The sequence below is a fragment of the Vigna angularis genome, chromosome 7 (assembly GCF_016808095.1).
Source record: "Vigna angularis cultivar LongXiaoDou No.4 chromosome 7, ASM1680809v1, whole genome shotgun sequence".
In the NCBI taxonomy this organism is placed as follows: Eukaryota; Viridiplantae; Streptophyta; class Magnoliopsida; order Fabales; family Fabaceae; genus Vigna; species Vigna angularis.
In genome coordinates this window covers 25,654,471-25,679,162 of record NC_068976.1, presented here as the reverse complement: position 1 = coordinate 25,679,162, position 24,692 = coordinate 25,654,471, and the positions used below count along the sequence as shown (strand labels likewise).

General features: G+C 32.7%; 2 protein-coding genes and 1 long non-coding RNA gene across 3 annotated transcripts; all 3 read left to right on the top strand.

Moving 5' to 3' along the window:
* Nucleotides 1–6,794: 6,794 nt before the first annotated feature.
* On the top strand, nucleotides 6,795–9,396 carry LOC108336589 (uncharacterized). The gene is made up of 3 exons (XM_017573061.2): nucleotides 6,795–7,043; nucleotides 8,051–8,443; nucleotides 8,743–9,396. The coding sequence occupies exons 1-3, from the start codon at nucleotides 6,795–6,797 to the stop codon at nucleotides 9,265–9,267; spliced, it is 1,167 nt and encodes a 388-aa protein (XP_017428550.1). The 3' UTR covers nucleotides 9,268–9,396.
* Nucleotides 9,397–14,214: 4,818 nt separating this feature from the next.
* Nucleotides 14,215–15,231, top strand: LOC128197672 (uncharacterized). Its single transcript, XR_008250294.1, has 3 exons — nucleotides 14,215–14,671; nucleotides 14,908–14,959; nucleotides 15,102–15,231. It is a non-coding gene; the product is annotated as an uncharacterized LOC128197672 (long non-coding RNA).
* Nucleotides 15,232–22,265: 7,034 nt separating this feature from the next.
* On the top strand, nucleotides 22,266–24,313 carry LOC108337082 (protein phosphatase 2C 37). Its single transcript, XM_017573527.2, has 4 exons — nucleotides 22,266–22,890; nucleotides 23,003–23,317; nucleotides 23,509–23,614; nucleotides 23,740–24,313. Exons 1-4 carry the CDS (start codon nucleotides 22,432–22,434, stop codon nucleotides 24,060–24,062), a joined length of 1,203 nt encoding a protein of 400 aa, XP_017429016.1. The 5' UTR covers nucleotides 22,266–22,431; the 3' UTR covers nucleotides 24,063–24,313.
* Nucleotides 24,314–24,692: the final 379 nt, after the last annotated feature.

Below are 24,692 nucleotides of genomic sequence, written 5' to 3'. Positions count from 1 at the left end.
GAATAACTTTTATATATATATATATATATATATATATATATATATATATATATATATATATATATATATATATATATATATATTATTCTTTTGAATAATTTTAATATAATATTATAGTAGTTTGCTTGAACAACTTAATTATACATATCGAATAGCTATGAATTAATATTTTACTTGTTTACTTTGAACAATCTAAATAAATTAATCAAATGTCTTTTCATTCAAAATTAAGATACTTGATTTTGGGTGACAATTTAATTAGTGAAAATCACTAATTTAGAAAAGAAAAATTAAATAGGTTAAAAAAAGTACTTTATACAAATTCTTGAATCATATAAAAATAGAAAATAAAATAATATATTAAATTTTTTATACCAATATTAGAATCAATATAAAAAAATATAACTTTTTATCCTAGTTAAGATCATAACAAATATCAATATCATTTTTTTATTTAAAGTTACGAGTCTTTATTTTCTAGATCTCATTTCACTTACTTATGAATACATACAAACATATAATTGAAGATAAAAGCTAAAAAGCTTCTAGATATAATTAAATTATTATTTATATTAAAATATATTTAAATTACTAAATTAACTAAACATATGTCCTTAATAAAAATATTATAAATTATTATATATTTTTACATAAGCTTAATACAAAAAAAAAACTAGACTCATAAATTAAATAATTGAACTAATTATCTTTACTAAACTTATGCATTTTGAAGTTTTTTTTTTTCATGTATTGCATTTGATTCAATCTCATATGACTCATTAAAATTAAAATCATGAATACCAAAATTATGCTCCAACAATAAAGTATAATTACACTTTTTCCATAATTTGTCCATAAGATAAGTTTTCATAATTATCGACACTTCATCACTATAACCACTAAGTCCAGCTTCACATCGCCTTTGTCTTATCAACGTCCTTGCCAAGCTCAATAAACACTAGTCGAACTTAACAAAGCAATCTAAAAACATGGTGGTTGACTTCTCGTTATTTCTATTTTTTCTTCTTCCATTGTATTGACACTTGAATTTTAATATAACACTGTTACAAATTTACAACACACAAACATAATATTAAAACTAGTTACACGTCTAGCTTATCCAATACCAAGTATGTTGGAATTTATTTTAACAATTAATTTCAACTCCTTTACATTGATCATGAAATCGGTTTTAGCTTGTACGTGAATTGATTCCTTATTTTAGAATTTTCTTCCTGCTATAATCTCCGACCAGAACTAGATGTCATGGCTTAACCTCATCACGTATCATCAAATTGAGAATAGTTAACCATAAACCATGCACCACACATACCTAATACAATAACTCACCTCAAAATCTCTTTTCCTTATAATTTTAGGAATCTCACACTGTTGAAAGCAACTAAAAGAACCAAAAGATGCATTCATAAACCATCAACCATCATCATGAATAAAGTCTGATATATAATATATAATAAAAATATAATTATATTTTCCATCTCTATTACTCTGAAAATTCTTGCTTCTTACTAATTCTTTCTTTATCTCGCTCTGAAATCCGCTAATCCTCATTTGAAAAAAGATCTTAAAATCTATACATCCTACTAATCCTCTTATTCTCTTCCTCTCATCCTTCTTTATCTCATCCCAAACAAACTCACTCTAAAGTTTCCATGAATCTTCAGCTACTTCCCACATTTTCTTCCTGACGCGTCCAAAACCTCAACTGACCACAGGGATTCAAATTGAATATATTGTTGTACAACCGATAATTAATGTTGTAAACGTCACAGTGACGTACAGAAACACAGAATCATAGGCCTTGCAAACGTACGTGTCTGTCTTTGTTTTTTCTCATGGAAGGATGTATCCACGTGTTGTCCTTAGCTGTTAAACTTTGCATGGTACAGGTAGAAATAAACACAAAGATAACGAACAAAAAGTTATATATGTTTAAGTGTTTTCACCATCATATATAATAATATTTTTGAACTTTTACTCATTTTATTATCATTATCATGTTAATTTCAATTTTTCACTGGAACAGGTAGACCTGGGAGGCTAAAAAGGTAAGTATTTGGCATAGGTTTTGGAAGGTGAAGAGTATCGTAATTATAGTAACTCAAAAACAGTGGTAGCCACCTTATTTTGACACAGACACGGCGGCGTCACAGTCTGTGCCGTAACTTTCTTCATATTTTTGACTTGGACATGCTTTATTGTTTTATAAGATGATTTGGGAAGAGTGACTGGACTTGAAAAAATTTGATTGGTAAACTTTTTTTCTTATTTATTTGAGTAGATTTGAAAGTAGATGAGAGTGATTTTGAAAGTAAAATTTATAAAAATTAGTGTAGAATTTAATTAATGTGATAGATAAAAAATATTTATTTAATTGGTAAAAATTAAAAATTACTAAAATATCTTTTGTGATAAAATTAATATAAAATTATATTTATTAATAATATATTTATTGATAAAAATATTATAAAGAGGAAAAAGATCAAAATTATTTTCTAAAATAAAAATATTGTATTCAAGTAAAATTAAATAATTATATCTAAAATATATTTTTTTAAGAATAAAGTATTATTTTATTCAATACTCATATTTGAAATATTCAACCGAATAAAATAATTAAAAATAAACCATTTTAAATTAAAAAATTATTTCAATTTAATGTATTTTAATTCCTCAATAAAAATGGAATAAACTGATGATAAATTATAAAGCAAAAAAGAACGAAGAGAACACTCCTCCCCCAGGTTCTCCACATCACCATGTTCATTCCAGGTCTACCACCAATCAGTTTATCATGTACCTTGTAAATGGATGGGGTAAAATAGATTTTCAAAAGTAATCAATGCAAATCCCTTTCCATCCACAGAGATAAAAAATGCAATGTATCCTGCAAATCTTCGCTCTTCCTTCTTCTCAAATTCATGAAAGTGAACATGAATTATTACTCAAATTCGTCTCTTTAAATTTGTTTAAACAGTAAAATCCATTGAAGTGAATAGAGCCTAAAGGTTTAATTTTCTTAGTTCGGTCAAAGTGATCAAAGTAATTTTAACATTTTTCACATGTTCATTGTTGTTTTATTTTTTGTAAAAATGTTTTAAATGAGTCTTTTTTGCTTATGACGTTAAAAATATTAACGGTACAATTACTCTGGCCAAAATCGAATGAGTGTTTAGTTATTGATTGTGTGACACATTACATAACAATGTTAAAAGTTTTTATTTTACCTTTTATATTTTTTTATTTCATTTTATTTTATTCTTAATAGATTCTCATCTTTTTCTCCGTTTGAGCCATCACCATCAATGCAACATCCATTATCTCCCTTGGACAACCACCATCAGTCATCGTGAAAGGTTCATCATTCCTCTTTCTCGTGCAACCACGAATCTGAAACAGCAAACATACCCAAATCACAACCACTTGTAATCTCATTCCAGAACCACCATCGTTAATTCTCTTCTCCTCAGGATCCGCAAGAACAAGAGAAACCTTCGTTCAAAGTTCCATGACCACGATTCAACTTGCAAGAAACCACTACAAAACCCCAAATTGAGAACGTGAAACCCTAATCGCGATCACCCTCTTCTCACGAACAACAACCAATCCACAACAGCGCCACCTAAAATCCTAAATCAAAAAACCTTAAAATCCCAAATTAGAAAACCCTAAAATCCTAAATAAAAAAACTCTAAAATCCCAAATCAGAAAACTCATAATATATGTTGAGATTGTTGATAGGGGGAGCTCAGGTTTAGCTTAACCCACAATCTCAATGATATTTGAGTTTTTGATGATGACAACATATAATTAATAACACATGTGTATTCTGTGTTACATGTTCTATGTTTACATGTTATATGTTTTTCCTTAATGTGTTAAATCTGTTAAAGCATATTTAAGAATATGTTTGTGTTGTTCATTGCATATCACTGTGTTAAATATATGATTTTATATGTGTATGCATGACATATGTTTTTAGAAAAGGAAAATCACAAGCACTATGGTTGAACTTTAAATGTGTGGCAAAACAATAGTTTTAAGTCGATTACATTATGGGGTGAATCGATTAAAACTCGTGTGTTTGCACAATCTTTTTTGAAGTGTGCTGTGAGATTTTTTAAAGAGAAAAATTTTTAAAACTGTGCAAAAAGATTTCACTTAATAGAACCATGCTCTCTGTATTCGAATAAGTTAGTTGATGTTTTGAAAATCTGTTAAATGCTTGTAACAACTAACATAACGGTCATATTTTAAAAATGTTGACCAAGCATTAAATGATAGTCGATTGCATTAATTGTACATGCAATCATTTGTTTGACTGCTGCTAAATTTGTTATAACTGATTGTTATATTTGATTACGTTAGTATCTCAATTGATTAAAATGTGTCTGATATGTGTTATACTATAAATTGTCACAGATTTGAATTCTCTAAGAACTTTTGTGTTTCTAATAATTTCATATCCTTTACAGAAAGCTGTGATCTTACAGAAAGAGAGGAAAAGCTCCAAGAAACAAGATTGATCGTGGTGATCAAGAACTTGTGATTTCTTGAAGAGCATGACTACTGGGTTGCAAAGACTAATCAATCTGCACATTTAGGTGTTACTGCGTAATCAGATTCTGCAATCTCTTGAAGATTGGTTTGAGTTCTCTATTGTGACTACAAGAAGACGAACATGTGTGTTCTTGACATTGAGGGTGCCTCAAAGGAGTTAGACGGCAGGAGAGGGGATTCTTGTTGTTGGTCTTGTTGTGTATTGCCTATATTTTGATTAAAGGGTTAGAGAGGTGTTTTACATTTTTGACGTGAGGTCTTCTGTAGAAACCTTGTTGTAAAAACCTTGATCATTATAGTGCATTTGCTTCCTGTGGTTGGAAGGACACTAGATGTAGGCAGGTTGGCCGAACTAGTATAAAAACGCAGTGTTTGAATTTTCTGATCTCTACTCTTTTTTATTCAATCGATTACTTTCTGTACTTATTCGATTAAGTTTTCGCTGCATTGAAAATCTTTTACCTTGCGATTCAAGAAAAGTATAAAGGCATCATTTTTTGTGGAAAAGATTTTAAAAGCTTTTGTTTTTTACACTTCACCAATTCACCCCCCCCCCCCCCCCCCCCCCCCCCCCCCCCCCCCCCCCCCCCCCCCCCCCCTCTTGGTGTGAGAAATTGAGTCATTCTATTTTAACAATATGCAAAAACCCAAATCACACTATCACTCCACCATGTTCGTATTCTACACCTCGAGACAGCCTGGTTCTTCACCGTGAGAAGCATAGGAGACTCAAAACTCTAACTCTCCTCAGCTTAAATTTAACTTTAATTTCTAATCTTGCCACAACAATTGTACCGATTATTTCCAGTATTACAAAACTACACAAGTCACTCAACATTGGTCAGAGGCCGTAAGCATAAAGGACTAACTTAAACCGTTTTTAAAAAATATATGACAACTATAAATATCTGGAAAAAAAAAAGTATGAGCACTCTAAACAAACCTACCAAATCTAATAGGAACCTACCAAATCTAGAGATCAAAATAGGTATTAAACCTTTATTTAATTATTAGATCTCCCAATACAAGAAACAATGTCACATAGAGAGGAATCGTGATGTATACCTTATAAGGGGAATCGATCTTCTTCTACCTAGCTTCACATGCATCATCAAATATATTGGTTTATATGTAACATCATTGTATGCATCACCGATCAAAACACATAAAAACAGAGGGTTAATTTAAAGGTTTAATCATTTCGGACATCCCTATTTGTGTAGGATCGTCTCAAATAGGTCCTTGTATTGTAAATATTCTCAATTAGGTCCCTTATTGTAAAAAATTGAATCAATTTAGACCTAGCCGTTAATTAGGCTGGACGACGTTAAAAGTTGTGGTGCGTGACTTGGTGACATGAGCAAATTTTACTGACGTCGCAGAGTTGGTCGCCTTAGGTGAATTTTTTTTATTTACAGTTTTAAATAAGTTTAATTTAATCAAAATACAACTTATTATCATACCCTTATTCCCTAAATACCCTTCTTCACTACCTCCAATACTTGAACTGGTCTGAATCACCCGAATGAATGGTTCTTCACATGACTCCAGGGCTCCACCGAGTTCTTCCATCTCCTCCGAGGTGGGACCCACCTTTGTACCAAATGGGTCACTGGGTGGGTCACTTCTTCGGTCACGTTGAACCGGTGGGATGGTGGTGGAGGTGGTGACGAGAACTGAGCGATTCGAACGAGAGGGTGTTGAAGGAGGGAAGAGGAAAGAAAAGTTCATCTTTTGTCTTCACTCTGTTTGACATTTTCACTTTCTCAAAAAATCCAAAATCTTCAAAAAATGAAGGTTTGGTCAAATAGTCTAACTTTAAAAAAGATCCACTAAACACTGATTCTCTAAAAAAGGGGCCACCACATACAAAAATATCAGAAGACTCAAAATATAAAAGCAGCAAGCTACTCCGACCATCTCCCCCACCCCTCCTTCTCCCACTCCACCGACCCCTTCGCCGTCGATGACCCATCGACGAGGTCGACTTCGTAGACGATACCCTAGACCCTCCTTCCCTCTACCTCAACCCTTCTACTCGTTACTACTTCGACCCCCTTACTACCTCCATTCCCTAGTCCTTCCTTTCCCTTCCCTCCCTTCGCCAATCGCACACCGACAACGACTTACCCCTTTGATCCTTCCCCGACCACGACCCCTCCAAGGCCGCCTTCGCCTCCGATGACGTCCCTGTCGATGACGCTGTCAGGAACATGGCCACCCGCATCACCATAATTGAGGACGCGCTGCTACTCAAAAACTCTCCCCTAAGGGACGATTGGGGTGACTGGTTCGACAAGAAAAGTGTGTTTCTCAGAAAAGATAGAATGTTCAAATCCAACTTCGATTTGTTGAACCCCCTGAACAACCCCTTGCTTCAGGATCCCGACGCTGTCGCCACCATCGGGCTCACCAGGGGCGATCGTACTATCCAAAAGTGGTGGATCCACGAGTTCAAGAAAGTCTCCTTCCCTAGTAACAAGAAAATTGGCACAAGCTAAATTTGAAAATGCCAAATTCCCCGTATTTTCGGCACATTATGCAGTCAGGAAATCATATCCCTGTATTTTCTGATCTCAAATACTGTTACTACAAGAGTTTCTTCTTCACATGGCTCCACACTCAAGCTCGAAATCTCCTAATAACATTTTCATCATAAGCATTATAGTTCAACCGTGCCTTCCAATTTTTCCTTATTTTCAATTTCACAATAAAACAAATAAAAATGAACACAATTGTTCTTCCCACACTATGAAGAAGTAAAAGTTACAGTGTTGTCTGAACGAACCATGGTAATGAAAGAATTGATGAAGGAAAAAAGAATAAGAAAAGAGAATGAGGATGAATGCGAGAAAGAAAGAGGATAGTTTTTTAAAATTTAAAATAATTAAATTCCACGTAACTCTAAAACATGTCTCAAGTCAGCATCCTACCTCACTACAATTTAACGTCGTTATGACAAAATTAACCAATTGACTCAATTTTACAGAAACATGAACCTAATTGAGATGAAAAAAATACAAGGACCTATTTGAGACGACCCTACACAAATAAAGATGTTCGAAATGATTAAACCTAATTTAAAAGTATACATTGCAAATTTCATCAAATAAATAAGGTTTAAACCCTCGGATGGTCCTCATATTTGTATGTGAATCTCAGTTGGGTCTTCATATTTGAAATTGTCTCAATCGGGTCATAATATTTGTAAAATTGAGCCAATTTTACCCTATCCGTTAAGTTGTTAGAGAAGACATTAAACTTTGATGACGTGTTTATGTTGATGTGCATTGTTTAGTTAGGTAGAATTTTTATTTAAATTAAAAAATTATGACATAGAAAATTAGGGTTTTTTATTCTGTAGAGGGAAGGAAAAGGTTGTGGGGAGCGCAAAGGAGATTGATTTCATGGCAGAAGGGTTCCCCTGCAAGTTCGGGTTTCTTGTTATTGTCATGGAGGAGGCTCGTAGAGATTTGCGAATCGCAGCGGTCATGAAGGCATTGCACGAAGAAGACGAACTGATGAAATTGATCTAGGGTTCCTGCTATTTCTGGTTTTTCTGTACCGTCCGCACCGTCCCAAATTCTCCGTCATCAACCTCCGCATTCTCAAGATGAACCTCACTTCTTCGGCCGACTCTCCCTCGCAACTCATAACGCTCTTCAACCTCACTCTCATCGCCAAAACCCCCAACAACCACCTCATTTTCTTTCCCTTGTACCAAACAATTAAATATTCAAACTTTTCTTTTCTTTTCAATTTCTTTCAACTGTACCAACACACAGGTTTAAGGAACACTGAACAAAAAGTTAAAGCAATGATTTGGAACAATACTCCCTTAAATCCCCAGCTAACCACTGAGGCATGATATGATATACAACCCAACTAAGATTTCACAAGCTGGATGAATTAACCAAAAACCTAAAGTCAAATAATATTTCTAGGTCGATTCCCCCATAATCTAAAAAAGCGTTCCTTTTTTGTAATTATTTTCTCTATATAAAAAACCATCAACACCATAATATTAATAGCAAGTACCTGTAAGAACACGAAGAGCAGAAATTGATATTGACAGTGTTGTCGAGACCCGCATTTGCAATACTGCTCGTGGTTTTCTAAGGAAACAAGAAAAGAAGAGACCCATTAATGGGACATTAAAAAAATGATAAAGATGGGATTTTCATGAAAAAGACCCCAAAAAGAGAACCCTCCGACAAAAACAACCATATGAGCCTCCGCCCGATGCTGTCCGGTTTGCAAGATCTGGACACTGATTCGGTTACTAACCTGAGATCGGGTCTGAAGATGAAGAATGGTTTCCCCATTGAGATACAGATGGATACCAAGGTGATGATGAAGATGGATTGGCTCAAGAGCAAGAAGGTGGGAGTTCGAGTAACGTGTGACGGAATCAGAGGAACGATTCCCGTCGGCAAGTATCCGGCAGTGGCTTCCGTGGTGGACTCCAACTGTAAGGTGGATCTTCGAATCAAGATCTGGAAGCTTTCGTGGTGGACTCCGCCTTCCTGCCGCCGCGCATTATGTTCTCCATGTCGCACCCCAAAACATCGCTTCTACTACTCCGATTCGCCACCATCCCCATCTCGTCTTCAAGATCTTCCGAGAGGGGCAGATGTTCCCGATGGGGAGAACATTCATCGCCGGCGAAGTAAATGCTTGATTTAAATTTCTTTTAAATTTTCTTCCTTTTAAATTTCTTTTAAATTTTCTTCCTTTTAAATTTCTTTTGGCAAAGTTATCTGATCCTTTTCAGTGTTGATGCTTGATTTTATTGAAGTAGGGTTCTCTTTTATTCTTCTGCCCTTTCGTTTCTGGTGATCTGTTTTGCATCTTTGTTTGTGATTTTTGGTCCAATTGATTTATAAATTTAATTTATAAGATTAAAATCGCAACTGCAAACGCGGGTTTAGATACAAATTCCGGTCGATGGCGGAATTCGACGGAGCCACCGCCCTAGGCCGGAATCCCAATCTGGAATTGACAGTGAAGGGTCATGAAAACGATGGAGGGTGATGAAGACGATGGAGGAATCCCAATCCCTTACCATTTCTAATTAAATTTTGTGTCATGTCATACTGTTCAACAAAAAGATTCCATGTAATATAATATTAATACGTCAGCATTTTAAGTGCGTATCATCTCATCAAAGTTAGAATAGAGTAAAATTGACTTCATTTTATATATCTGATTGAGAACATTTTAGATATGACGAATTAATTGAGATTTCCATACGAGATTTCCATATAAACATGAGAATCATCCTATTATTTAAACTCATAAATAAATTGATTTTTTAAAATTAAATTAAGTTTAAAATTTATTTTTTAATATAATATTAAAAAGTAAATATTTATCTTAACCAAATTTTATGAATATTAAGTTTATAACTTTATTTATTATTAAATTAATATTAAATCATCTACTAATATACACATAAACATAAAAAAAAACAATTAAAAAACTTACATTAATTAAAAACAATAAATATATATATATATATATATATATATAAATATATATAAAATAAAAGTTTCACCTAACAAAATCAATTCATTTTGAATTAAATTAGGTTTAAAATTTATTTTTTTAATAAATTGGTTTTTATGTAATATCTCTGTATCCATCACTTTCAAAACAAAAGAAAGCGTCATTTGTGAATTAATTTATAAGTCATCATTAATATTAGTTATTAAAATTTTGATTTGTAAAAAAAATTAATCATCAAATCAATTTTTATTTTTGGTTAGAGACCAAAAGCATATTAAATTATTAACATTGAAAGTAACTTCCAAATTTTAACGTATTCACAACCCGAGTTTAAAATATTTTAAAAATTGGTTCCATCAAAAAGTAAATTAATTAAATTTAGAAAAGAAATGATAATATTGTAATGGATTTTGGATGGTTTTGGGTAAAAAAGAGTGTAAATTGCAGTATTTATGTGGATTCAGAGCAGTTGTTCAGAGTGTAGGGAAGAACTGACAAATCCAGAGACCTAGCACGTCTGTGTCTGTATTAGGAGTCTTACAGTGAAAAAAAACTAAACAGACCTATCAATATAGCACTTTTATTAAATTATTTTTTACTTTATTCTTCTCTTTTTCTTTGGCTGCGTTCCTTTTATTCAATTTTCAAAAAAATAATTAGAGTTTAACAAAATTAAAAATATAATATTTTTATTAAATAATTTTTTTTACCTTTCTTTTTTCTCTCTCACTGCATCTCTTTATTTTTTTAATTAACATTCAAAAATCAATTAAAAGTTTAACAATTTTCAAAAATCGATTAAAATTTAAAATACATGTAAGAGATAAACAGTATTTTAAAGAAACATATTTTGAAATACATTTATTTTAAAAATACGTTTAAAAAAACATATTAAATTTAAAATAACAAAAAAATAAAATAAAATAACTTAAAAAATCAAAATAAAATAAACAAAACAGAAAAAAAAACATTAACAAAATTTAATAAAATATCAAATAAAAAATAACAACCAAATACTATTGTAATATTTTAAAAATAACTAATTAAATAAGATAAAATTAAATAAATAACAAAAATAAATATAATTTGAAACAAAAAAAATATTTTAATAACAATTATTAAATATTACAAATTTATTAAAACAAAAAAAAACATAAAATTAAATAACAAAAAACATGCAATTTAAAATAACAATAAAAAAATTTTATCGATTTTTTTATTTTGTTTATAATTTTTAATTTAATTTTACTTCACTTTTTAAATATTCAAATTTTATTTTATTGTTATTTTTTATTCAAAATTTTGTTACTTTTTGTTTTGTTTTTTGTTTTATTTTGATTTTTAAAAACTTATTATTTGTTATTTTAAATTTAATACGTTTTTTTTCTTAATTTGAAATATATTTAAAAATAAATGTATTATATATATAAAAAACAAAGTTAATTATAAAATGTAAGAAATAAGTTCAAAATAAAATAATTTTTTAAACAATATTATTGTTCAAATGTTGTTGGTGTATAAAATGGGATTAAAGATTCTTTAGTTTAAGTGATATAACCTCTGGTAAGAACTTAGGATAGAGTTAATAATAAACTCTATGAGAAAATATGCAGTGAAACCTGTAATAGATATGTGGTGGAACATATATAGTAGGAATGATAAATGGGTTGCGTTGGTTATAGGTAGTGTCTACTCGCAACTCAATTTGTTGGATGAAATTGCATTCGTTATTTGTCCTGTTATTTGCAGAATATTTACATAAAAGAACTTGTAAATTTTTTTCAATTCGTGATATCCGTTGGATACTCATTTTTAACCCACAAATATTTTAAAAATATATTTTATAAAATTTTGAGTAAGATTTAAATTAAACTATAAAAAATAAAAAATATTTAAAACATACATCAAAGTAAAATTTAATGATAAGTAAATAAACAAAATTTTAAATATAAATTCAAATTAATAGTATCTAAACTATATATCCAAGTACAAATAATTTTAAAAAAAATTGTTACAAAAGTAACACTCTAATATCTACGTTTCCTTTTCAGTATCTTCGTTTTGACCACTTTAATTTTTGAAACAAATAAAACACAAATAAAATGTTAGACATCCTAATAATAAAAAAGAAAAAATTCAAGTTGAAGTTGAAAAAATTCTCACCCATCAATTTAAACCCCTCCCACATGTGCATAAACCATATACAAGTTCGTGAACCATCTTGGAATCAAAGAAAGTTAATTGAGACCATGTGAGGCAGTGCTAATAGGTTATGAAATCAAAGAAAATTAATAGAGAATGATATGTAGTAAAATAATTATTGCATATAATTATTGCCTAAATTTTTTTTTCTTCTCTTTAGTTAGTTTTTTTTTTATCAAACATTTATAAGAGAATGATCTGTGATAAAATAAAACTACTGCAGCAAGAACTTATGTTTTAAAAGATAGAATATTCCCTAATTTTGATATAAAATGTATAGCAAAAGCAAAACATTCATGTTTTTTGTCTTATTGGTTTTAACAAATATGTATAATATATTTTATGTAAGGAACTAGTAATTAATGAACACAGGTAGGCAAAAACAAAAGAATTTCTTGCTGTAAGAGACATGTAAATGTTTTGTGGTTAAATGAAAGGTTACCTCACCTATCCTTCCTAATTATTTCCAAATAATCCTTTACAAGGTGTTCTTTAATTATTGCCTTGGGTTCTTCAATTCCTGTTTTCGGATGCCATTTAGTATAATATAGAAGATGAAGAAAATAGAGAAAAAGGTTTAATCACTTCTTGGATTCAAACACTACTCGTGAAAAAATTACATCTACCCACTCAAACACCAGGAAACTAGAGAACAAGAAGAAATTAGAGAATAAGAAAAGAGATAGTTAGAAGAAAAGTTAGATTACCATGTGCATATAGGATTTTGTAAATATGTCTTTCTCTGGTTCATCCAGTCGCATAAGAAGATAAAATACAAAGTTCACAAACTTAAACTTAATAAACCTAAAAATAATAAAGTAATTTCAATTTATTTACAGATAATAGATTTCTGCGAGTACGGATACTATGATACTTGAACTCGTTAATAAATGAGTATTAAATTACCTGTTATCCTGCTAGAGATATCTATTACCATATATATTAACTTTCCACGACACCTGCTCGCACGAATTTTTTTTGCCAATCTTAATAGAGAGAATGTAATTTATTACTCACTCACCGTTTGAGTGAGATAGAATAATCATAATAATATTTATCTTTTAAACAAGTATTATCTTATAAGAATCTACGTGATAATACGTAAGTAAAATATGATTTTTTATTAATATTTTTTTTCTATAAAATGTAATTTGTATCGTGAAAAGTTTACTAGATTTATAATAATTAGATCTATTTCATGATAATTCATCATAGTTTATATTTATCTGAAATTTAAGAAAACATTTTTTTAGATGAATTGAAAATAACATTTAAATTGGCCAATATACTTGAAGATATAAGATTCTAAACACTGAAAAAAAAAAGTAATAAGTTCGTTCAAATTAAAAACAAAACTTCATAGGAATAAAAAAAAAGGTAAAATTCTAAACTATATAAAACAAAAATCTCTAAAAATTAGAAGTTTTTTTTTGAAATATGAGATTTTTAAAGACATTTTCTGAAATGTAGGATAACAATTTTTTTAATATGATGAAAATTTTGTTTTTTTTTCTAATATATAAAATTCAAAGTATAAAAGATTTTCTTATCGTAATTTTTTTTTCAAAATAGATATTTAATTTTAGCTTTAATGTCTCTGCAGATCCCTATTTTCGTCCAGAATCTCAAATAGATTCTTTTCTTTTTCGGCGTCTCAATTGGGTCCTTATTTTTGTAAAATTGAATCAAATAGGGATTTTCCGTTAAATTGGACAAACGCCGTTTAAGTTTGGAGTACGTGGCATAGTCAATGTATTATTTTAAATGATGTGGCAGTTTATATATGATTAACGTGTATTTTATAATTTCTAAATTAAAAAATTAAGGGTAAATTGGGAAAACAAAATTAAAGGCAGTGACTCTTTCTGCAATTGAGGAATGAAATTAGGGTTCGTGAGAGAAAGTTGAAGGAGGCGGAGCCGACGGAGGAGTTGAAGTTCGCCTTGGAGGATCTTCCAGCAAGCTGGTTCTCGAGGTCAGCGAGTGTTATGAGATGTTGTTGCGGAAGAGCAGGATGAAGGAGGCGTGCTTGGAGGCGAGGAGGTTGAGGTAGAAGGTCTTGAGGAGTGTGTGGCAGGGGTCGGTGGTGCCCTGGAAGACGCAGACGTGGTAGCCGCTGGCGAAGGAGGTGGAAGGCATGAAACAACAATGTTACGCGGGTCGGGCATTGCAGCAAACACAACCCAACCACAGGAACGAATTGTCTCCCCTCTCAAGAGTAACGAAGCTCATCTCTAATCTCTCTTCCCACCGCCGCAAGCTCATATGATCTCCTCTGTCGAGTTCACGACGGCGAGGAAAAGGCAAGGCGTCTCACGCTGACGACGTTGACAATCCTATCCTTCCCCTTTGTTAGGTTTTCAGGTTTTCTTCCTTTAAGGTATGAGTTTTTTTCTTCTCTCAAGGGTTTTTAGATGATGAAATATTTATGGATCTGGTTCTGTGTTGTGCTAAAATTTTGTTATGGACGCCGCATCTCGTCCTCATCGCATTCATGCTCTGTTTGTCTGATAAAATGTTTTTCTTTCGAAAGAAGTAAAAAGTTGGGGTTTTGAATTTTTGTTGTGGTAGGTATAAGAGTTTAATTTTTGAGAAGTTGGTTGTTCTTCGTTTCAGATTCTGGAAAAGTTTTTGGAGATGGAAGGTTTTCATGCCTAGACAGTAGACAGTGAGTATTTAAAATATATATTTGTTGATCATCAAATCTTGAAGATAATAGAGAACTTTTATACTCCTTTTTTATTAGTTGAATGATTCTAAAAGCTGTTTTTTTTTTCTGCCATGGATGCTTGATTTGGTTATCGGAGAAGATGAAGGATACCATTCCAGAAATAATTTGGTTACCGGAGAAGATGAAGGATACTATTTCAGGAATAATGTTTGGTGTTGACAGTGTTTTTTTACCTTTCCATGTATTCTATGAAATAAGATGACCATTTTGTCCTCATTTAAATTTTATTTTCCCTCTTTCCACTATATTTTTTAATTAAAAAATTAAAAAAATACATTTCACATACATTTTTAATGCCACATCATTTAAAAAGACACAGTCAGCATGTCACGTAACGTCCTAATTAACGCCATCTTCTCAATTTAACGGAAAGTCCCTATTTCATTCAATTTTACAAAAATAAGGACCCAATTGAGACGCCGAAAAAGAAAAGGATCTATTTGAGATTCTGAACGAAAATAGGGATCTGCGGAGACATTAAACCTTAATTTTACTATATAAATTCATATTTTCTTTCCTTTTGTATTTTTAATAAAAAATTTATATAACACCAACATGAACTTATTTAAAAGTAATTTTTCTCAAAATCTTCACTCAATTAATGCTACTCAATCAATCTGTTCAGTAATAAGTTTAGTTGAAATGGGTTTAACATATAAAAAGAAAAGACAAAAATCCAACCTAATTCATCCTCATATTGTTTTAGTAGGTTAGATAATGAGTTTGCTTATTCTACTCAATCCAATTCAACTCGCGAAATATTATATATTTATAAGAAATCAATTATACATTTTTCTCAAACAAGGTAATTTAGGTGCTTAATCAACCAATAATAATAATAATAATGTAAGTATTAAAATTGATCTACTTATTTACATTATATTCACTTTAAATGGAAAAAGATTATATTTGTCACAGGTACAGAAATGATGAGTTAAAGAAAAAAATTCATAGCTAGCTACTTACTTTAAACGTAAATTTTATAATTAATTGTAAAAGAACCCTAATTGAAATGCTCATGATATAACCTCTCGCACGTAGGTTTTGATAGAATATGTTCAAGAACCGAGACTGAAGTTCAACTTGTTTTTTTCTGGGCCATGGGCTTACATGTGGGCCATTAAGTCATATTTTCCATATTTCTTACTATTAAAATCAAACAATAAAAGAAAATAATTAACGAAAAAAGAGTATATAATGCGTGTAAGTTATAGCCTTCTCGTGGCACATATTAAGCTTCGTTGGAAATTGCAGAGGCAAGTGACACATAATGTTTTAGTTTGGCCGTAAACGACACCAAAATTATAACCTTTTGGCTTTCGTGGCAAACATTCAGCTTCGTAGGAAATTGAAGACTCAAGTGTCCCACCCGCAATGTTTTTATTTTCCCCATTAATCACACCACACTAAACTTAATACCAAAACCAGACTCTATAATAAAACATTTTTGTCAACTTCTATTTTAAAAATAAATATATCATTAAAATTTTAGGTAACAATAAATTTTAATTTTACTTCAAATTTAAAATTACAAATACATTTAATACAAAAATAACATAGACAAAAAAAATCACATGCAAGAACCATACCATAGATGTTGTTTTGCATATTAGTTTTAAAATTTATCTTTTATTCATATTTTAATACAAGTATAGTCTTCGTAAATTAAAAAGTAATTTATTATTTTTGTAACTCAATCTTATTTAAGATATTTTTGTGTATCGTATGTTTGAATCATTATATCTTCCAACAGATTGCTAATTATCATGTAGCTTTTTAAAAGAACATTTGAAAGTGCAGAATATGCCAAAGAATGGTCTTACATAGCATATATTTAGGTTTAGGGTTGTATTATTGCATATATTATATTTTATTTTTGAGGTTGGTGGTGAAGGGTATGCCACTTCATGGCCTGCTTCAGTGTTTGGCACACTTATGAGTCATCATGTGATAAAACTATGTTCATTAATAAGCAGCAACAATAAAATATGTGGACTTTGATGGTTTCACTTATAAAAATCAACGAGTTCAAAGACATTTTATATATTCATCTTCTTTATAATGTCATAGACTTGTTGTTTGTTGAAGAGCGTGAATGAATGTTGAATAACAGCTGTATAGATATTCCTCCACGTTGATTGGACCACAAAATGACATGTGTTACAGGTGTCAGACATCCAACGACCGTGTTCAAAAAATAGTTAGTGTTCTTTCCGTAATTTGCATATAGACGGCGAAAACTAACATTAATTTGAAAGTTCTTGGGTGCTGTTAACAAAAGGGCAAAAGTATAATAGAAACTTACCTTGTAAATTAATAAATATATTAAAAAATTTAGAGAAGTATAAGTGCAGCAAAGGAAAATTGTTATTTTTGTCTATTCGTACTACTTGTTTCCAGACCGACATAAGCATTCGATTTAACCAAGACAAAAAGGTGTAGAGTTTTATCATTTGAACAATCCAAGTAATAGAGGATAATCTTTGTTTTTTTTTTTGCCAGAGTTTCCGCCTTAGTTGCTGATAACTGAGATAGTAGATCGGGGTCTTCTGCTCGATTGTGGTTGAACCGAGGAAATAGAAATGTTTTTCTTTTCTTTTTTTTTGTTTTTTTTTCAGTCTTTTTGTCTCGATTGTGACAATACATGATGTCATAGAAGGCTTTATGCTTCGGTTGTGGTTACAACCGAGGTGTATTCTACTGTTTTTTTTAAAATAGGTCTATTTCTGCAATAATCCCAAATACAGAAACATACTTACATATTTTAAAATTGTCCAGATCAATCCAGAAGCATATGTTTCAATGAAAATTATAATAAATCATAAATCAATTCAATGTACATAGAATTATAATCGTAAATTAACTTAAAAGCATTAATCAAACCAATGTACAAAGTTAACCTAATCATAAATATGCTAATGTAGAACTTACTATATACTAATATTTACATACTTTTATAGAGTTGAATTACATATTTTGTAAATTCTTTTCTTATGGATTTAAGGGACTTGTCTGGAATTGAAGTAGTAAAATTGAATCTTTGCATAAGGCACAATGATTTCAATTAATGTATATGAATTCTAAACTATACAGAAGAAAAAAATCAATAAAACCAAATATTACCATTTCTAATCAACTTATAACATGGGCACGAATAGTGATTATCATCCAATACATGACGTAGTAACCATACTCATATAACCAACTTTGTCTATTACACTACAATATATCATCATAATTATAAAATGTTAAGGAACATCATTGGAATGATACAAAATATAACAAAGTATGGACTGAAAGACCAAACCTTAAGAGTCAACCATGCAAGTTTTTTAGCTTTAGCAGTTGATCTCCCGGACAATATCATGTGCTGGAAGGAAACTATTAAAAAAATGGCATTAGAGTACATTTATATAAGGAAGGAAGTCGAAACTTTGAGGTTCTTACACATTTATTACTTGTTTGAGAGGGTTCAGAGGAGACTTCTGCAATTAACAAAACCATACAGTAGTGGTCTCTGTTAGGAAAACCACAAGTAGTTGTCAATGATGCCTGAAATTGGTAATAACTTAATTGTTATATACTAAAATCACAAACAAAATTTTAAAATTAAAAAACTTCACTTACCCAACTATATAAGGGATAAAATATAGCTCATTCCCCATTGCAAAACAATCGGTGATGTATGTTTGGATGTCATCAAATCTTCATGGGTCATTTGGGGGTCAATGAACCCATATACATCATTGAACCCCATCTTGTTAGTTACACCAAACATATAACTAAAATGAAGAAATGATCTTATATAAGTAACTTGATAAATCAATTTTATATAAAAAATTTCTTAAAGACTTACATCATCCACAACTGAATGAGGGTAATATTAAGCTCTTTTCTTCCCGACGTAAGCTCCTGAACATCTTGCTTATGCAAGTATAATAAGATCTCTGAGTCGCTTCCAAATATAGTAGGATCCCATGGAACAATCATTAGCGCATCTGTAATGATGTTAGAAAGCTCGTCTAACATGCAAAGAGGGTCGTCCTCAGAAAAGCGAATCTTCTTCGGTGTAGGACTTTCCTCTCAACCCGTCTGTTGTGAAAAAATAGTTATGTTATGACGTTAATAAGAAGTAAAGTTTAACATTGAGAAGTATATAGTATGAGTCCATACCGAAGGGTTAGAAATAGAACCAACCAAAGATTTAGGCTAAGCGACGAAAGACTGAAATGCATGTGTTACAATGACAATCTCCTTTGTTGGCACAAGAACAAATGAAGGTGACGAAAGTGGCACCCACAAAATGAAGGAATCACGACAGAGTAGCGACGCAACAGCGACGGTGTTGGAGGCAGCGCTTGGGGATAACAAAGCAACGCAACAATTCTCGCGAGAAATGGAGGCACCCAACTTGGAGAGGAAGTCGCCGGATGGAGAGGAAGTCACCGCGAGAAATGGAGGAATGACTTCATTGCAAAGAGGAGAGAAAATGAAGGTTGCGCGAGGAAGAAACACAGTAGGGTAACTTCTTTCGCGAGGGAAAATATAAAAGGATACTGCCTCGGTTATTTACTTACCTATGGTAATAAAAACCCTACTACCTCGGTTTCCCATAAAAACGATGCCTAAATGTTTCAAATAATGGCAATTTTGAAAATAACTCCAACCTATAGCCCTCGGTTCTTTGGTAAACCGAGGCATAAACAGCCTATGGCATCGATTCACCTAGCACAGATGCAGTATCTGTTTATATTAATTATTTTGGAAAGTTCGGTTTCAGAAACTTTAGTTGTTCGAAAAAATATACTGCCTCGATTCTGCACAGAACTGAAGCAGTATGTCCTATACATGGTCAGTCAGAGGATATCAGTGGTAGCAGAGGCATTTGGAAGGCTTTTTTGCTTTGGTAATCGAGGCAGTATCAGTTGACAAAGGGAATTTGGAATGTTCAAATTCAAAGGTTGCAAGTCTAAGAATATATACTGCCTCGGTTCTTTAAATAACTGAGACAATAGGCCTTTTTTGAAAAAAGGTAAAAGTCTGACTTGTAGAAGAGGCATGTGCTTTGGGCAAAGTTATAGGCATCGATTGCTAATCGAATCGAGGCAATATCCCCCTTACGCTTCGATTCCCATTGAACTGAGGTATATAACTTTTCCTTAACTAGGAAAATGCCACTATGTTTTTATACGCTTCGATTTTTACGAAACTGAAATATATGTATTGCGTTAAAAAAATATTTTTTTACTAGTACTACCATTTAAGAAAAAAAAGTTACAAAATATTGTAAAAGAATATCCAAATAAAAAAAATTATGTGCCAAATTGTATCGACAAAACCGGACATTGTTGTAGCTATGTAAATGTTGATTTTAAAGATAACAAAATAGGTCAATTCAATTTATTTAAGTACAAAATGAATTGGGTTGAATTAGTTTGTCAATTAAAAATAAATTGAATTTTTATGCCATCAAAAGTTTTAATATCATATGAAAATGAATTGAAATTTTTTATTTTATACATGAAAACGGGTTGATGATAGACTATCTAACTAATAACATATTAAAAAATTATCGTTTGAATTGTTTTAGATCTTAAATATCATATTTTAACTAAGTTAAATTTAATTTTGACAAGACTGTCAAGTTCTAATTTTTTTAATAAAATTCTTGACAAACTACTCGATTGATTCACAAAATTAACTTACCAAACTTGGGAGACCAGGTTGGTTAGAACCTAACTTGCCGAACATGATTTTTTTATCATCTTAATAGAAATAGAGAGTTAAACATAATCTTAAAAATATGTTAATTATTTTTAATAATATTGTTGGAAAATACATTTACAAAGTATTTGTAAATGAATCGTACACTACTACCGTATGTAATGTTTTTTTATATATATAAATTTGTTTGTCGGTTTGTATGAGTTTCTTTTCACGTCGTCCACATTCGTGAATTATTTTTTTAAGTAAAATATCTTTAATTACTTAATAACAAGAACTGTTTTCTGTAGTCTTTAATGTAAAAAACAAATGCTGATATTTATTTTCCTAATGTTTTATATGTTGGTTTATAAAAATATTAATTACTATTTTTAGTTTTTAATCAAGTATAAAGGTGAATGTGTGAAAGGAGAAGTAGAAGAAGAAAGATGGTCGTTTGAAACGCACCTAAGTATTGGACACGCGTCCTCTTAATAATTTGAGGAAGCTAAGGTATTGGTGCAAGGGTCAATCATGTTTCACATGCAATCCTACACGTGTTTTCATTTTCATTCTCACTTACAACCTTTTCAATCGACGATTGGAACCAACGCCCAACCCACGCAACATACACACATTCACTACCCCTAACTTCTCCGCTTTTTACATTTATTTCAACAAACTTATATTATATCAATTTTTCATCATTCTTAATTATTTTCAATCAAAATCCATTCATCATTAAGAGGAAATAATGTGGGAAGAAAGATGAAAATACCAGAAAAAAAAGGGATTAAAATTTGTTTGAGTTATATCTTTATTCTTTATTCCACGTATTTTTTTTTCTTTTCTTCCATTTGATAATAAGAACATTTTGATGTGTTGAAAATGGAAGAAATATTAAAATTTTGTTTCAATTGATAACTTACTTAGCAATGTTCTGTTAAAAAAAATATAAAGAATTGTGAAAAATCTATTTTTCATGGTAATAGATATTAGTGACTGATTAGAAAAGTAGACAGATATTTTGCATTTATAATATGATGAAAGGAAATTCAATTAAAATAGAAAAGATTTGAAAAGAAAAACCATGAATCAAGACAGGGGGCTTTGGCGTGAGGCGTCAACGATGGGAGATGAGAGAATCAGACAAGAATCTCATATTCTACGATGTCGCCACGTGGTAGCATCGGCAGGGGTGACACCTAAAAGAGAGAAAAAATGCAAAGGAGAAAATTTGAGCGGGTGTGTGAGAGAGAGGGGAAAGGACCATATGCGTGTCAGAAAAGGAACAAGTTTGGTCCTAGCGTGGGGAGTTGTGATTGGTCCACGTGTAGAAGCACAAAGGACAGGACCACGTGTAGGAATCAGAGGTAGGAGACGATACGATGAAGGGTTGGGATTGCATGTGGGTATTAAATGGTTCGACGTCATTCCAACTGTACGTGTCGGGTGATGCCCGTGACGGTGACGGGCAGCTGTGTGGCCCCCACGTGCCTGCCCGGTTGCTCTCCCCTCTCTACAAAACCTTCTACCCCAAACCAATCTCAATTGAACGTGCGTTTCGTGTATCGTATCATATCTTACCACAGCAATAATAGCGTTCTCTACTGTCTTTTAATTTTCCCTCTTTTCTTCTCGAGAATCGAAGAAGAATTCGCTGGTGAAAGCAATTACACGGTTTCAATCAGTGTGTTTCGTTTTGGATGGCTGGGATTTGTTGCGGCGTTGTTGGAGAGGCCGGAGAGACTTCTTCTCCGACCAAGCCTACCTCGCGCCCTTTCTCTCGCCGGAGTTTGGACCAACTGCCTTTAAAATACATCGCCGGAGTGGCAATCCCGGCGCCGGAGAATCCTCGGAAGCGCCAGAAGCTGGATCAGCGCGCTTCTCCGGCGCGGAAGTGTGAAAACGCGATTCAGAGTTCTGAATCGAAGGAAGTCGAGGATGTCTCGCATACGAATTGTTCGAAGGTTCCTACTTTGGACTTGACAACGGGTGTGGTCGAAGAGGTGTGTCCGAAGTATGGGGTAACCTCGGTTTGTGGCAGGAGGAGGGACATGGAAGACGCAGTTTCAGTGCATCCTTCGTTTTGCCTGGAAAGTCGTGATGAAGATCAGAAAGGGTTTCATTTCTTCGCTGTTTTTGACGGCCACGGATGCTCACACGTAAATAAACTATAAACTATAAACTGTAGCTGTACAAATTGAAATTAGGACACGTTTGATTTTTCTCGGATCTTGCTTGTTAACAAGTTAATTACTGTGTTGTTTTGAACAGGTGGCGACTATGTGCAAGGAGAGGTTACACGAGATAGTGAAGGAGGAGATTCAAAAAGCGAAAGATAATTTGGAATGGGAATCGACGATGAAGAAGAGTTTCGCTCGAATGGACGACGAGGTGCAAAGGTGGAGCAGAAACAATGAGACACGCCCATGCAGGTGCGAGCTTCAGACCCCGCGCTGCGACGCCGTTGGCTCCACCGCGGTCGTCGCCGTCGTCACGTCGGAAAAGATCATCGTGGCCAACTGCGGCGACTCACGCGCCGTGCTCTGCCGGAACAGTGCACCCGTTCCGCTCTCCGACGACCACAAGGTAATAATAATTTAGAGTTTATGGGTTTGGGATCTGAATTGATATGGCGGGCGCGTTCCTGACACGCGTGAATCGTTTAGGTTTATTGTGGTGGATCCACTGAGGGTTAGTGGAGGGAAAAACTTTGGTGTTTGTCGAACACTTGCACTAACAATCAAACCTTTTTTTGTTTTGGTATCCGTTTTTAACAGCCGGATCGACCCGACGAGTTGCTTCGGATCCAAGATGCGGGCGGGCGCGTGATATATTGGGACGGGCCTAGAGTGCTTGGGGTCTTGGCCATGTCAAGAGCTATAGGTATTATTACAAACTTTTCTTTCTTTACAAATTACAGATACAAATACATTCGCTGCGCATTATAGCACAGTGGAGAGGGTTGTTCGGAAGGATTAATGAACCTCGTCTTGTGTTGTGTTGTGCAGGAGACAACTATCTGAAGCCGTATGTAATTTCGGAACCGGAGGTAACGGTAACGGAACGGAGTGAAGAGGATGAGTGTTTGATAATAGGGAGTGACGGGCTTTGGGACACGGTGCAAAACGACACGGCGTGTAAGGTGGCGCGGATGTGTCTAAACGCGCAGAAGGCGGCGGCGTCTCCGGGGAGGGAGTCGGCGGTGGAGTGCTCCGACAAGGCGTGCTCCGACGCCTCCATTCTGCTGACGAAGTTGGCGTTGGTGAGGCACAGTTCCGACAATGTGAGCGTGGTGGTGGTTGATTTGAGGAGAGATGATCGTGAACAATAAAAGGAATTATTATAATTAATTGAATGTTCTAATCAACCGCCCCAAACCTTCATTCTTTGGATTTTTGTTATAGACGACAAAAAGTGTAGAAAATGAAGGTGTTACGTGGCGCACATTCCATGAGTCCATGTGATTGTAATTAAATACTAGTAAGTATTTTAAATCAAGAGGAGGGTGAAAATTGTAATTTCGATAAACCTTCACCAAATTATGGAAATTTTCAAAGTAATGAAAAAAACCATTACAACCAAGGGAACCCTTGTTTTGCTTGTAGCTCTATTATTGAAACTGAAATTGCTGCATCTATTCATTTGTTTTCATAACATTTTTGTATCTGTTAATTTTAAAGTAGTGAAAAATGACCGACCAAGGGAAATCAACTCATTCCAGAACGAAACAAATTAACCCAATCGAAATCTAGATCCATGAAGCCATGAAACAATAAACTATTTAAACTCATTCCAGAAGAACATGCAAGAATTTAACAGATCCAGAAAATAAAATCAAAGAAAATATCTGAAATGTTTACCAGATTTTTAAAAAAAGAAAGAATATGTCGTTGTTTTCTTTTTCACGAACTCTGATACCTTCACCAGCACATGCCACGTTGTTAGCTTCATCCACGTGATA

Coding starts and splice junctions, on each gene's coding strand:
- LOC108337082 (XM_017573527.2), top strand. CDS start 22,432: ATGGCTGGGATTTGTTGCGGCGTTGTTGGAGAGGCCGGAGAGACTTCT. Junction 22,891..23,002: donor ACGGCCACGGATGCTCACAC/GTAAATAAACTA, acceptor TGTTTTGAACAG/GTGGCGACTATGTGCAAGGA. Junction 23,318..23,508: donor CGCTCTCCGACGACCACAAG/GTAATAATAATT, acceptor CGTTTTTAACAG/CCGGATCGACCCGACGAGTT.
- LOC108336589 (XM_017573061.2), top strand. CDS start 6,795: ATGGCCACCCGCATCACCATAATTGAGGACGCGCTGCTACTCAAAAAC. Junction 7,044..8,050: donor GGATCCACGAGTTCAAGAAA/GTCTCCTTCCCT, acceptor GGAGGCTCGTAG/AGATTTGCGAATCGCAGCGG. Junction 8,444..8,742: donor ATCCCCAGCTAACCACTGAG/GCATGATATGAT, acceptor GGACATTAAAAA/AATGATAAAGATGGGATTTT.